At 41.2% G+C, this 15,854-nt stretch overlaps 1 protein-coding gene across 6 annotated transcripts in view; it reads right to left on the bottom strand.

The window, feature by feature from the left end:
* The window catches only part of Ric8b (RIC8 guanine nucleotide exchange factor B), a 130,268-nt gene that overhangs the window by 42,015 nt on the left and 72,399 nt on the right, over positions 1-15,854 (bottom strand). For all 6 annotated transcript variants that reach the window (XR_002821419.1, XR_002821420.1, XR_002821421.1 and 3 more), the window contains exons 5-7: positions 11,277-11,505; positions 10,072-10,167; positions 1,726-1,870 (exon numbers count right to left, since the gene is read on the bottom strand). Coding sequence is in view for 3 of the 6 variants with exons in the window: in XM_004623861.2 (XP_004623918.1) it covers positions 1,726-1,870; positions 10,072-10,167; positions 11,277-11,505 (470 nt within the window). In the remaining 3 variants the exon portion in view is untranslated. The remainder of the gene's footprint in view (positions 1-1,725; positions 1,871-10,071; positions 10,168-11,276; positions 11,506-15,854) is intronic.

Below are 15,854 nucleotides of genomic sequence, written 5' to 3'. Positions count from 1 at the left end.
TATACTGTATCTGTTATGACCTCACTCATCAGTAATGAGATTATAGTTAGACATATATGCATTTAAATATATAAGATTTGGATATACAGTTACAGAAGATAAAAACTTAATTTGGACCTTTTAAAAATTTTAAAAAGTTCCCAGGCCTGCAGTGCTGGCCCCACCCCTTGGAGCACCCTGAGAGGGCAATGGCAAATGAGACTGGGTGTGGTGGTACATGCCTGTAATCCTAGACTTGGGAGGCTGTAAACAGAAGGATCACTACAAGTCTGATGTAGTAGTGAGACCCTGAACACCTTGTAGACCCTCCTCTAAAATACAAAAAAAACCCCCAAAAAACCCCGACAAAAATAAAAGTTGTTAAAAGTATTCATGAAATGTATATTCACTGTAGAAAAATTACAATGCAGGGAACTAAAAAGAAAAAAACCCACTAGTAATTTTACTACTCAGAGTAGAAGCAGCAATAATAATAAATTAGATAATATTTAAAATTTATATATATTTTGGCAAACGTTTTAAAATGAACAGATGCACATGTGCAGTTTAGACTTGTGTATATGTATAGACACACTTCTAGAAAAACAACTCAGAAAAGCAGATTTAATTTAATATTTACAATTACATCAAGGCACTATTATAACCACTTCATGCCAAGTCAATAAATCAGTCTTTCTTTGAAGCATGAGAGAAGTCATCAGATGAAACTGTAGAGGGCTATGGGAACTAAATGAGCTGCACAAAGACTGTCAGGCACACACCTCTTATTTTATAACATCTACACTTAGCACCATCATGGCAAATATCAAATTATGTTGTTTCTACACCATCTTAACAGGAACTTAAGTGGTTGGATCAATTTTTAAAAAAAATAAAATTTAAGAAAACAATTGAGGTAAGATTTGGGTAGACTTGAACCTTTTCATTTCCAAATTATCTTAAGAAAAGTGGAATAAAAACTGCTCAGTTGAGACTGCATGCTAGGATAGTTACAAACTAAGAGAAGTAATAGCTGAACATATCTAAATGATTTAGTTACAGTTCTTTGTCGTAAAACTTGGTTTCTGTAGAGCAAATAATCCATATAATTTTAGGAAATTTATTAACTACTGAATCTATCTCAGCAAACCACTCTTGTATATACATATACAGTAGCACTTACTGCAATGCACTCTATTTTTAAATTTTTCCCTACCGTTATGCTGCTGCAGCTTCAAGGATAAGTGGTATAGCTGATGCTCGTTTGTATATCTCCACACTGGATTATATACTTCACACTCTAGAACTAATGACTAAAGAGCCTGGCGAAGAAGGTAATCTTTAATTCTATGAGGAGTTACATTCCAAAGGGAATTAAAGAAACTGACTCAGATCTGTGCTGCTTTTGGAAACTGCAGCCCCTCATGTACTGGATGGACTTCTCCTAATGGCTCCAGGTCCTGCATATCAAGATTAAGAAATCTGGGTTAAGGACACAGAAGGCAAAGTTTAAGTGTGTCTTAAATTTTGGCAATACATCTGTCTCTGCACATGTTAATGAATCCAGAAGCATATAAAAATACTTTTAAATTGTTAATTTTTATTATCTCCTGAGCTTCTCTCATAACGAAAGGTAAGAAACAGCACGCTCTGGAAAGCATGCAGAAAGATGGCTACTGGCAACAGAAATTTTTCTCCAGTCCCCTCCAAATGCTAAACGCCAAGGGCAAAGAGAGTTTAACCTACCTCTCTCTTTGCAAAGGACAAAAAGGAACTCAGCAGCGATCTGCTTAACGCCAAGGTCAACATGTGTCATGAGGCGCACCAGCTTGTTTCTCACAGTCGAGCCAACTTCAGGTCGGTTTGTGACATCCCTCAAGGGTGGTAAAACCTGATGGCACAATGGAAAAACCATCATTAACTGAGGGAGCTATGGTACATGAGGCTGGTACCGTTGGTTGCGTGGTCTTGCAGTGATTACTGGGCTTAGCCTTATAAGATTAAAAAAATAAAATAAAAAATATAGACTAGTTTCCAATAAAATAAAATAAAAACAGCAAAAAACAGACCTCAAATAACTTCTTGTCAGGCTATCATAAAGGCAACTAACTTTTTACTCCTCTCACATGTGGAACGCCATTTCTTATTCAAAATCCATTTTAAAATCTTCCAACTTTCTCTCTCTCACAAAGACTTCCTTAATACATTGAGTAATACTGATCCTTCCTTACTTTAAATCTGGCAGCATTTTCAATACTTACTAAAAAAATTTGTACTTACACTTTCTAGCTGTTTCACTAAGTAGTAAAAAATGGCTACTACAGGTTGAGTATTGTTAACCTAAAAGCCTGAAATGCTCCAAGATCTGAAACTTTCTGAGCACTGAAATGATGCCCACCACAAATGGAAAATTGCACATGGGATAGAAAAGCTGACCTCATGTGATAAGTCACAGTCGAACGCAGGTATGCTAAAAATGCTGTATAAAATTACGTGTACCTGGCATATTAAGTTTCACATTTAGAACTAAGTCCATTGCTGAGCTACTGCACTATGCACATGTGGAAATATTCCCAAATCTGAAGTAATTCTATATACAAAACACCCCCAGCCCTAAGCATTTTGGTAAGTGCTACTCAATCTCTGATTACCAGGCCCCTTCTCCAAGCTGCCTCGTTGGCGGTATGCACACATTATTTATATCCCTCGCGGGCCCCTGAAAAGAGGTAATAACTTTTTTTTTTTTTTTTTTTTTTTTGTCAGAACCGGGGATTGAACTCAGGCCCTTGCACTTGCCAGGGAAGCGCTTATTCCACTGAGCCAGCTCCCCGGGCCCAAGAGGTAGTAACGTGACACTCAATTCTTCTATAGACTCATCCTCCAAGGCAGAGAGAGCTGGCTCAGTTCACTCATCCTCTGCCCACTCTCTGGCGCTCTGCACCCGCCCTACACCTCGCTCCTCACTCTCCTCCCATCTGCTAGCTGCTTTGTCTCGGCCTGTTTTGCTAGTCCTCCTTTTCTCTTCCTGTCTTCGAAACATGGAAACACCGCAGATGCTGAGTTCACGGCTACTCTGCCTCTCTTCGCTCATGCACACTCCTGGGGATCTCATCCTGTGCTATGGCTTTACGGAGCTTTTGGATCCCCAGCACCCCCGAAATTATAACTTCATGTTGATTTCTTTCCTTCCGTGAGTTAAAAAAAAACAAAAACGAACACCCACTTAGTAGACATATAGTACAGGATTATACAAAGGGCTGTGAAAAGAACCAATTAAAATCACAACAGAAAGTATATTAAATTTACTTTCAATTTTAAGATTACATCTGTGATGAATCTGTAATAGAACATTCAACATAACACACTATTTAATATGCAGCAACCACACTTAGAGTGCGATTACAGAGCAAACTACTGCCATAAAATCATCCCTCTAACTTTGTGCTAGTGCTCCTCAGACTCCGAGTGCCGGCAAATGCCTATGGAGCATATTAACATGTAGATTCTGATTTACTAACCCTGGTGGAACCAAGGATTCTTTTTTGTAACCCTCGTAGTAAAGTTTTTATGTATACAATCCAGTAATTATTAAGTATGGTGCAACGCTGTACATCAGATCTCCAGAATGTCCCCATTTTCTAGAAATGAAATTTGATGGTTAATAGTAACTCTGCACTTTCCCTGAAGCCCTCACTAAGCACTATGCTACTCACTTCTGACTGCTAGGTTTTCACAGGCTTTCCAAACTTATCCTGTCCTCACTGAGACTCTGATACACCCACTAAACCTGTTTCTCCTGTACATCAGTCCATGTTTTAACTGCTAAGCCCCAAAATTTAAGAGCTGGGGATATAGCTTAATGGTACAAATGTCTGCTTGGCAAGCACACCTGAGTTTGGCTCACAGTACAAAAACACGCACCCAAGTGCGCGCGCACGCACACACACACACACACACGGACAAAGAACAAAAATCTTGGAAATCCCCTTGATGCTTTCTCACACCATCCACCCATCTGAAAATGTTAACTTTACCTCTGCAGGACACCCAGGAGGCAACCATTCCCACTGCGGCCTCCAGTGTGACCAAGTCCAAGCTACCAACGCTTCTCACCAGAATCCATCACCACATCCTAAGTGGTCCTTGTTCCTCCCTGGCCTTGGTCCGGGGATTTACTCTCTACACAGCAGGAAGAATGGTCTTTGAAAGCCAGGTCATGTCCACCTCTTCTCAGAGCCCTCTGGTCCCTCGGACTTCCCATGGCCAGGTCTTCACAGCCCTCTGCAAGGGTCCATGTAGTCTGGCTTCCTGCCCCTTCTCGGACTCCATTTCCCACTGCTGTCCTTGCGTATGCTACTCCAGTCAGGCCCACTTCCACAGACCTTGCTGGACACGCCAAGTACCTCCCTCCCTCCCTCCCTATGGTTCTCTTTTCATAATATCTAAAGAACAGACTCCCTGACTTGACTCCCCCTTTGCTACCCTTGGCCCTGCTCTGCAGTTCCAACCCCTTGGTCTGCACCCATCCTCCTAGGATCACTGTCCACAATCTGTGATAGCATATACAGTATTTGTTGGCTGACTGCTGCTTTCCAAAGAAGTCCCACAGAGGCAGGGAACTTTTAATTTAGTTTATTGCTTTGTTCGCAGTGCCTGGCATACTAGCAGTGCTTGATAAATATTTGCTGATCAAGGAGAAAACGAGGGCCAGCCAGATAGCTCAACGGATTAAAGCGCCTGCTTAGGCAGATGCAGGGGCCAGGGTTCAACCCCTGGGATGAGTTGAGAAAGCAACTGAGACTGGCTGTGGTGGCATGTGCCTATAATCCCAGACCTTGGGAAGCTGAAAACAGGAGGATCACTACGAGTCTGATCTGTGCAGTTAGACACTTTAGACCCTGTACAATAAATAAACAGAAAACTAATTAATTCAAGTAACTCTTTAATACATGCTATACAAGTCTGTTTAGGGTTTCTACAAGGAAATGGCTATGGCTGTACTGTTTAGTTCAATTCTGGATACCCAAAGCCCAAGATCTGGTAGCCTCACCCATTGGTTCTGCCTCTGGTGAAGACTCACTGAGGAAGGTGTCACAATGACCGGTGTGGGAGGCATGAAGAGATCACTCTCAAAACAGAAAGCCAGGAGGCAGTTCATGGCCCACTCGTATGACAACTTGCCTTATATCTTGCAGCAGCTCAAAGGTCCCACGAGAGCCCCCTTAGTCCTTTTGGAGGTCAGTCCCTCATTGCCCTAAGGTCCTACCTCTTAAAAAGGTTCCATATCATCTCTCTCATGGCCACTTGGGGGACCAAACTTGCAACACATGAAATCTTGAGGGGCAAACCATGTCCAAAATAAAATAAATGTATTCTGCTTAAATAGGCCCTATGCAAGGAACCTCAGGATAGGCACAAAGTCAAGTAATAATTTACTGTGCAACTGATCCAAACCCTTTCAGTACATGCAATTTTATTTAATTCAATTGACTGACTACTTTTATCATTACTTACCTCTCTATATTTAATGCATACCATGTATAAATATTGGAGGTACAGAAGAGATGTTCTAAAGAAAAAAACGTAAACTAAATCTGAAAAAATTGAGTCACCTACACAAGTATTTTATATTTCCCATCCCTGGCCCGAGATCTTGTGGGGGGAGTTGGTTCAAACTCCTGACTGGCTTGCCTCACAACAACACTTCAGGGTTTGTTTCTTTACATTCCACTGGCAAAACTCTCAGTGGGGGCTACTGCCTCAGTGCAGGTAGGCCTAGGGACAGCACGAGCTGGCATCAGGCCTTTTGGGCACCTATGTGGTGCTGGTGTTGCAGGTGTGCAGAATGGAAAGTTTACTGGTTCACGGAAGCTTCCCCCAGGATTTCAAAGGAAAACCTAGGAGACCAAGCAGAAATATGCTGAAGATTCAGAGCTCCTGCAGAGAGCAGGATACCCCATGGTGCTGTGGAGGCAGAAGTCACAGTGGGGTCCCCCAAAGGGTAACAATTACCAGTAACGTGGCCCATCTGCCCAGGAAAGCTAGCAACCCTGGCATGCAGGCAGGTAGGCTGCAACCAGCAAAGCTGCAGGGGTGAGAAAGCTTAGGCCTCAGGGACCTTACCCTCCCTGCACGTGCAGACGCCAGACTTGCAGTTCTGGGGCTTGACCAATGCCCTGATAGTTTCTGGTCTTGCTCCAGGCCAGCTCTTCCTGACTGCCCATTCCTCTCCTTTGGAATGGGAGTGTATATCCTGTGGCTGTGGCACCACCACACCACGAATGTAGCTAGCTTATTTTGACTGTATAGACTCACAGCTAGACAGAGTTCACTTGAGTCTTGCTTGGAGAGGCTTCCGTGATTCTGAGTGAGTGCTACAATGAGCTAGACTATGGGATGGCACTACTGGGGACGAAATGCCTGTGTTTTACATCATGAGGACATGAACCTTGGGGGCCAAGGACAGGATGCTTTGGTTTAGGTACGGTTTGAGTGCATCCTCTAAGGTTTAATGTGTAGAAGTTTAATCCCCAAGTGAGGCATTAACAGGATGAAAATGTAATCCAGCTACATAGTGTTTAGAATTGACACCTTTGGGAGATAATTAGGGTTAGAGGTCCTGAGGGTGGAACAGAATACTGGCAGCTTTATAAGAGAGAGAGAGACCAAAAAGGACAGACAGACAGACAGACACACACACACACACACGCGCGCGCCCCCCTCTCTGTCTCTTGCCATGTGACGCCCTCCCTAGGACTCGGCCACAATGAGACCATCAGCAGACGTGACCCTGCAACCTGGGACCCCCAGCTCCATGGACTGCATGCTTTAGACACCCGCTGAGGTAATCAAACTGCACTAACACACTTTTTATTTTTACTTACCTTTTTAGCTATCACATCGCAGTGTTTCTTGAGCACACAAAGTGGGTCTCACAGTGTTTTGTACTTCACAATAAGTGCCCCAAGGCCTTGATATAAAGAAGGCTTTTTCGAAGTTTTATTTTTTTAAAGAAGGCTTTTAACAGACTTTTGTGAACTAATTAGAGATAGTGAAACAAAAAGTTTACTTAAACCTTGATCCCAAGGTTATCTTTGTTAAAGTGTAAAAATATGAAAAACAAAGTATTTTAATTTATTCTTTACTATGTGTTCCTACTTGAGTATCTTAATCCCATTTAAAAATAACTTTCATGGTTTAGCTTATCTTGCTTAAATGGTCATTCATGCTTTCTGGTGTTGCTCTTTTTCTTTCGAAAAAGTGTGAATTCCCCACAGAGCCCCTACTTTTTAGTCTTTCTTTATCAGTCCAAATATGAGGGCTGGAAAAGACAGGCTGCCTGCACATTAGTGTGTCCTACATGTAATAAGGTACTTAGCACATCCCGACTATCAACAGAGACAGAGAAGATGAATTTGGTTATTTACTAGCAGGCATTCTCCGGTGATAACTGAACAAGGATGTGAGCGAGGTCCACACACTGAACGGAAGAAAGAAAGGAAAACAGCAGATTAAGGGGACAGGAAGTCAGGATGCTAACTTGGGGTGTGCGCGACTTACACTGCTCGCCTAGTGGGAGGAGGCAGGCGCTCATCACATAGAGCTGGCGCTCAGGGCACAGAGCGCGGCTGGAGAGAGAAACTTGGAGTAGCCAGCAGCACAGAGATGGGCTTTCAAAAGCCGTGTTCTCAAGGAAGATCTCAGAGGATGCAGACAGGGCAGGGCAGCTGCTACGACTTGCATTCAGATGTCCTCCAAAAGTCTTACAAAGTCAGAGGTCAGGCTCTTTGGAGGCCAGGTCTAGGGGTGTGGGGCTGGGATTGAGGGTGTGTGATTACTCAGGAGTCTCCACTGATCAGTCTGGCAGAGTTCTGGCTGTGAGTGGCACCACCCAAAGGGACAGTGACCTGCAAGGGTTGAAAAGGAGAGGCAGGCTGCCGCTGCTCCTTTCTCCCTAATTTGCTGTTTTGCTGCCTTCCAGCTGTTTGCCTGCCATAAACTGTTTCTCCTCTGAGATGCCACCTTGCCTTGGAGCAGCTGACCACAGACTGAAAACTGCAAACTGGGAGCCAAAGCAAACCTTTCCTTCTTTAATTTTGGGTGTCAGCTATTTCGTCTCAGCAAGGAGAAAAGGAACCAAGAAAACTGTTGCCCTGGAGCAGCCAAACATTTGGGAAGACAAAGATCCGCAGAGATTTTCTGCTGTGTTCTAGAAACCAAGTGAAGAAAGCATTTCAAAGGGGAGGAACACATATCAAATGCTATTAGGGCACAAGAAAAGACTTGAGAACTCTGGAGACACTGGGTCAGTGTCTTGGTAAAAACCGCTGTACTGGAACGGAAAGCACAGAAGCCTAGTTACTGAAGGTTCGGGGGATGACTGGAGCGGATATAAGAAGCCGCAGAGGGGAACCAGGGGTGGTGCACACCTCTTCACTGCACTCTGGGAAGCTGAGGCAGCAGAACTACAAGCGTGAGCCCAGCCTGAGCAACTTAAAAGACTCAGCAAGGCCTTGTCTCTATGCTTACAGTTTAAAAAGGGCTAGGGAAACAGCTCAAAGTAAAGTTTTTGAGTTCAATCCCCAGTACCAGAAGGAAGAAGGGAGGGAAAGAGAAAGTATGAATAAATGCAGGGACAAAATTAATGAGAAAATGAGGGAAACAGATCTGGAACAGAGGCTGGCCACAGAGCAGAGAGAGAATTCATCTCTGTAACAGAGGGGAGGCAGAGTACCTGACAGTACAGGTGAAGGCAGACGGTAGATACAGGGGTGGAAAGATGACGCTTTCTCTTGATTCCTTACAGAAATAGGAAACAAGGTCAACCAACGAGAGTGTAAGCAGAGAAAGTGTAAGTTGCAAGAAACAGCTGTAATTATTGCACATTAGCCAGGAGCTAACTGGCTAGGCAGGGTGGCTGCTCTCTTTTCTCCCAAGTAGGCAGCAGCTGGAGTTAATGAGTATGTTGTGTTTTCCAGAGACAGGGGGTGAGGAGTGGCCAGGTAAAGACGTATGCAAGGAGTGATGACAGTCTTGAACTATACATGATATCTAGCCTGGTAAGAGGAAGTGGGCAGACGTGGGGCAGCCCAAGGCTGTGGCTCCAGCCGTGGGGCTGGAGCACAGGAGGACTGAGGGCGCTAATGAGAAGTGCTTGAGCCTGGGGCGTCAGAGGAGGTCGGTTTCAGTTACTGTCCAAGTCTCAGACTAAAAGTGTAAAGGCCATCTCTAGTTTTTCCTTCTTCCTTGATTCATGGCCCCATCTCTCAGCATCTCATGTGAGCCCTGCTCTCCACTATCTCCAAACGTGAACTCAGTCCTCCCCGCCCCCAGCCCTCTGCTTCTGTTCCGTTCAGGGTGCGTCTCCTGGTCCCATCTGCCTCCTTCCACTCAAGTCTGTCCCGCACACAGGAGCCAGAGTAGGCTCAAACATCAACACAGTCACATTGCTCCACTCCCCAAACACCCCAGGGTCTACTCATCTCCAAGGCGAGCTTCCTCCAGCCTCGTGGTGCCTGGCCACAGGTTACCTCTTCTGCTCCCTCCTCTGCCTTTCCCTTGTGAATCTCTTCCTAGTCACCCTGGCCACCTCGCTGCACCTCAAGCTCACCAACCATTCTCTCCTTTCAGGAGCTCTGAACTTGTTCTCTCTGGTAAATTCCCCTCTGGACAGTCTCAGAGACACCGTCTTTATCCAACTTGCAGCCCAAATACCATCTCCAAGGCTCGCCCTCACCCGTGTCTCCCTATCCCCTTCCCCTATTGTATCTCCCTTCAAAACACCTGGCGTTTCCTGCCATTACAATCCGCCCCACATGAGGGCATGACTCGATCTGCTGTTCGGTGCTCAGAACAGTACGTAGAAATCAGCTCAGTACAGATCTCAGTAAACAATGTGGAAAAAACCCAGTGAACAATTCAAAAAATATACAGATCACTTCTTTCTTGATTGAAAGATTTTAAAGATTAAAACTAACTTTTCTGAGCCTCTGATTTTCTGAAAAGAAATATGTGAAAAATCAATACACTGGTTCCATGTCAAAAATACACAAAACTATTAACTTTGACATGTACTATGTATTTAGCAGTTACCTTATCTTTGAGAAATTTTCTGATGTTTCGGTGGGCCCGGGAACATTCTGTTAATAAGCTGAGAACTGGAGTTAGACCCTCTCTATAGCTGCTTCCCTATAAAGAAAACCATACAGATATATTAGCTTCTAGAAGTATAAGCAGTAAAGCCACCATGCGGTTATGCTGAGCTGTAGGGGACTCAGGTCAACAACTTCTGACACTGCCAGTCAAGCGGAGGACCCAGTGCTATTATGGGCTAGTGGACTCTTAGAATATTTTGCTGAGTTTACACACCTATAATATTCAATAACAGAACAAAAAAAGGGGATACAGATGAATGTCCATTGTGTATCTGTGTATTCAAAGTGATTAGGACAGATATATAGTCACATTCTCTTAATGAATAGAGGGATTTGTTCTAGTGGTGTTTGTAAATAGGATATCATGTCCACATCTTGTACAGCAGTCAACCACTAGGAAGAATGTATGCAGTGTGTTAATTATTGAAACTGTCCTACCAATTTGGTTTGAAATTGTCTCATGGCTATTTGTTTCTCAATAAAATTATGGAAAAAATAAAAATAAAAATAAAAAATACAAGTATTACTTTGCTCCGTTAGTTTGAGCACAGGAATACTTGGGGAGAGATATCAAAGCTTATAGGACCGTGTTAGAAATGACCTTCCTTCCACTCATCAGCTGTCTTCTTGTCTTGTCCTCCCTAGACTTCCCTGCATCTCTGAGGGTCCCCCACTCCCACAAGCCCAAGAGTGGGCTTATGGAGGCAAAGGCTTTGATGAAGTACTTATGCTGCCCTGCTGCCTTTAGTGACCAGAGAAAATAAGCGGCTCGCAAGCAGAAAACTGAAAACAAATCTTTTGAAAATGTCTTTTAAGGGTATTATTCAAAGTATCAAGTTTTTGGACAAAAATTATTACTTCTAGGATGTAGAAATTACCGATAAAATAATAATTATTATTTTTAGGCACTAGTAACAAATTTGAATTCCACAAACACCATTTTCATCACTAAACACATTCCCCTAGTTTTAGCAATTTATCATATGTTACAATAAAATGTTTCCCAAAGTAAAAATATGTAACATTTCAGCTATTAAAAAACCTCAGATTTAGAACCACCTAGGGCTCTGTTGCCCAGCTTTGTATGCACAGCACATTCCCATTTGTTAGCCATCTTTGGTGCTTGCAGCTTAGGAGCCTCACCTTGTCTATTCTCTTCTCCATAAAACTGAGTAGAACATGAATGGCCTCCATGTTCATACCATTGTACACCACAGTACTGTTTTGTAAAACGGCGTCTTTCTCAGCGGCTTTATCACTGGGCAGTTCATCTAGAGTCGTCGCTTCTTGGGCTGTTTCTTCATGGGTTAACGGACAAATGAGAACATCCAAACAAGAGACCGGAACATTGCTTAAAAGGTTGACTGCATTGCTGAAAGGCAATTTAAGATACAATATTTTAAGATAATTAACAGTCTTAAAATGCAAGCATAGTAACTTCTGGAGTGATTTTTAGGAGTCAATTAAAATTTTTCTTTTTCAAAATGAGCTATTTTAAAAATAAGCTATTAATATTTACTTGTCATTTACTAAGATAGAAAATAAGGAACTGTCTCAAATACAACATATGACACTTTAGAAAGAACAGGTGTTAAATGGACAGACTTGATCATACCATGTCATTTTACTTCCTGAAACGCTAAAATGGGAATGAGTGGGGCTAATACCACAGCCTTTAATTGTATTATGACAACAATGCTAGCTCTGTGTTTTCTCGGGGAGTTTAGCCCTTTTTGTGGGTCCACTCGTGTTTTATTATTCCCTGGATTATAATGTGAAGCACCGAGAAGCAATGTGTATAAGCAGCTTATCACAGAGTCAACAATAACAGTCAAATATTGCAAGATTAAGTTTTGTTCTATCTTTTTTTTTTTTTTTTGGTGGAACCGGGGATTGAATTTAGGCCCTTGCGCTTGCCAGGGAAGTGCTTATTTCAAGTTTTGTTCTTTCTAGATGTACAAAATACAACTTTCACATCATCCCAGTTTTTGCTTTTGTTTCATCACCCCCTAGGCCTTCTGCTGTGTGTGAAGGAGCCTACAAGCCCGAATACACACCAGCAGGGGGAACCCATGCCTAGCAGTTCCAGCATTCCCCAAAATCTTGTTCTACTGCTCTGTGTAGGAGAGATTAAAATGACACTAAAAAAAAAAAAAAAAAAAAAGAAAAGAAAGAAAAAGAAAAAACAGAAAGGGGGGGAGGAACTTGCAAGTATATACACAGATGGCTGAGATGACTGTACTAATAATCTCCATCAGTTTTTTAAAAATAGCAGTTACTGTTCCAAATTTTCAACTTGACTTATGCTGATAGCTGAGATCTGAGCAACTACATCGAAGACAGCAATGTATAATACAAAACCCATGATTGAATGCCTCTCATCTCGGTCTTCTAAATGTGTGCTGTTTCTAACGTCTTACCAATCATTATACTCTCTTTAAAATAAATTTTTAAAAAAAGATAAGGAAAAAAATTAAGATTTCTTGAAAGCAAGCATTCATACTTATGTGTCCAATCCTGCATAACTATATCTGTCAATCTAAGCAAAGTTTTGATGATAAAAATAGATAATATAAAACCACTGTTAATTAGCTATTAGGGTTTTGAAAATCTGTAACATGTATTGTTGTATGTTACCATTTGTCATTTTTTTCTATTTGTTTTTGCTTCTGTTTTTACTCTTTAAAATAAAATTAGAAAAAAAAAATAAAATGACACTAAAAGTTTCAAAATTAGAAATACTCTCAATGGGCCTGTTTTCTGCACGCATTAGTTCCTATTTTCATCTCAAGGAGAAGCAGTGTTCTGTGCTAACTAGATCTGAACTGCTGGGTCTCCGGACTTCCTGATAAACCACAATGGAAAGACAGGCATTACATTTCCTAGTGAGAAAAAGCATATCTAAAAATAACCACATCCCCACTAAAAATAAACTCTTCTAAATGTAGTTGAAAAAGTAAAATCATTTGGAAACCAAACTCAGGGCTTAACTCATCTGTCTTAATTTAGACTACAGGAGTCTAAAATTTAATTTAGATTATAGTGACACCCTAAAAATAAAACAAACAGAAAAATAAACAAAGTTTTTCTCTCCTTTATCCTGAAATGTAGCTCTGTTTCTTCAAGAATCCTTTTTTATTATACTACAGAAAAACTAAAACTGGTATATCTACTTAAGAATTAGACAACATAGAGCAATGTGTGGTACTAGAGAGCATAAAAAACAGCAAAAAAATACGTAACAAGACTGATGAGTAAATGGTTTTTGGTAAAATTTAAGTTGTTTAAAGCCTGCTGCTGCTGCTAAGTCTACTGCTGTGACAGGCTCTTATTTTGGTTAGTCCTAATAACCAAATGCAGCTGGAGATGCAAAGCTTTTCTCACTAGCTTTCTTTTTACATGTTTTATAGTGCTGTAGTTCCTCACTTATAGTTTAAAATGGCTTGGATTTAAATATTTGGAAATTATTACTAAATACCATGGATTCACTAGTAGAAAAAAAAGGAGGGTGAGAAAAAAACCAGTTTTACCTAGGAATTACTTGCTAAAACCATGCAAGCCATCCTGAAATCTTAGGATTTTCTCCCAACACATAAAGCTACAGGGTGTGGAGTTTATCACAAGATGAGTCTTTAAATCTACTGTTGAGACCAAACTGGAAAGTTTAAGATAGGTCATTTCATTACAAAGGAATGTTTCCTCTTTAAATTCGTTTAGTTTCTAGGAATTTAGTAAATTTAAGAAACCAGTGTAGGTCTAGAATCAATAAATATTTGGAGGTTTCAGGTTTTTCAAGAACCTTCTCATTTTCTCACTTCTTATTAAACAACTGAATCCCCAAACAAATACAAAATTAATTTTCTGGCTCACTGTGTTTGAGCTATTCTTTTTAAGGAAGGAAGGTCAGCTTTCTGAGCTCTGTCACTTCTCTGACAGTTTTATTTGTGGTGGAAGAGTGTATGAAATTCTCTGGCTACCAGGAAGTCAGTGACTATGCACAGATTTGCACAATAGTGTTTGCATTCCTACTCCAGGGGGTAGAAATACTGTGTATATTACTCTCTCCTTTTCACTTCCTAGAGATCATTAATCACTGGGACCTGACATCCCCCCCACCTTCTTGCTCCCAGCCCCCTTCTGATATGCAGATTCAAAAGCAAGGCCTATTTAGAGTTCTTTAATGCCCTTAAAGCCTTGTTAGGGAGACAGAAGGTAATCTCAAATCTGCCCTTCTACCACTTGCTGAACTAACCGTAATTGAAGGCCAGATGACACTGAGGAGCACGCTAATAGCACACACAGACCCATAGCTGGTAACAAATCTTTCTGGTCAATGTAGTATTACTTGGGGCTTACAATATCTTTTTTTCAGAACTGGAAAGTCTATTGCAATAAACCTTAAGATATCCAAAAAATTCTCTTTTGTTTTATTTAGAAGATGTTTTTAAAAATGTTTTTTTCTTTTCTTTTAGTGTAAAAGAACTTGCAAGATCTGTGGCCTCAGCAAAGTTTAAACAATACAGCATTACTAACTACATGTTGTGCTGTATAGCAGATCCCCAGCACTCTTTCATCTTGCCAACTCCGTATCCGCTGATACCTCCCTCCAACCCATCTGCCTGGCTCCCAGCCCTCTGTAACGGGCAACCACTACTGTACTGTCTGACTCTGAGTTTCACTACTACAGATTTCACCTAAAAGTGGAGTCATGCAGTATTTGCGCTTTGCCTCAGGTCTTATAATATCTACACTTATTGTTATGTCTTCTATATGTACCTAAATTGTTGCAAATGACAGGACCTCCTGCTTCTTAAAGGCTGAATACTCTCTTTCTCTCTCTCTGAATTTTATGTGAAATTTTCTTCTCCATTCATCTGTTGGTAGACATTAAAGCTGTTTCCATACCCTTGCTATTGTGAATACTGCTATAATGAACATGGAGTTCCACATTCACTGCCTGAACTAGTGGCAATTCCATCTTAAGTTGCTATTTTCCACACTGGCCATGCTCATATACCAACAGTGTACAAGGACTCCTTTTTCTCCACACTGTCACCAGCACTTGTTTCTTTTTTACTTTCTTTTTTTTGCTAAGAGCCATCACAACAGATGTGAGGTACTATCTTACTGCAATTCTGATTCATAGTTCCCTGAAGATCAGTAATACTGAGCATACTTTTAAACATCTGCCAACTGTTTAATATCTTTGAAGCAGAGTATCTATTCAGTTCTTTTTAAAAATTTATTTATTTATCTTTGTGGTGGAACCGGGGATTGAACTCAGGCCCTTGTGCTTGCAAAGCAAGTACTTATTCTACTGAGCTATCTCCCCAGCCCCTTATTCAGTTGTTTTACCCCATTTTTTGACTGGATGTTTTTTCTTGGGCAACTAAGACTTTCTTATACATTTTTGGATAGTAACCCTTACCAGATAAGTGGTTTATAAATACTTCCCCCACTTTACAAGCTGTGTTTTACTTTGTACAGTTTCCTATGCTGCGTGGAATTTTTCAGCTTGAAATATTCCCACTTATCTATTTTTGCTTTTGTTGTCTACGCTTTTAATCCATATCCAATAAAACACTGCTAACACCAAGGTCTACAAACTTTTTCCTGAAGTATTCTTCTAAGAGTTTTATTCCAGGTTGTACTTTTAGGTCTCTAATCCACTTTGAGTTCACTTTTGAGTATAGTATAAGGCAAAGGTCCAATTTCCTTTTT

This window comes from Octodon degus, unplaced genomic scaffold (genome assembly GCF_000260255.1).
Source record: "Octodon degus isolate 3935 unplaced genomic scaffold, OctDeg1.0 scaffold00004, whole genome shotgun sequence".
Classification (NCBI taxonomy): domain Eukaryota; kingdom Metazoa; phylum Chordata; class Mammalia; order Rodentia; family Octodontidae; genus Octodon; species Octodon degus.
Note: the sequence above shows the minus strand (reverse complement) of the source record. Positions and strands in the feature narration are given on the sequence as shown.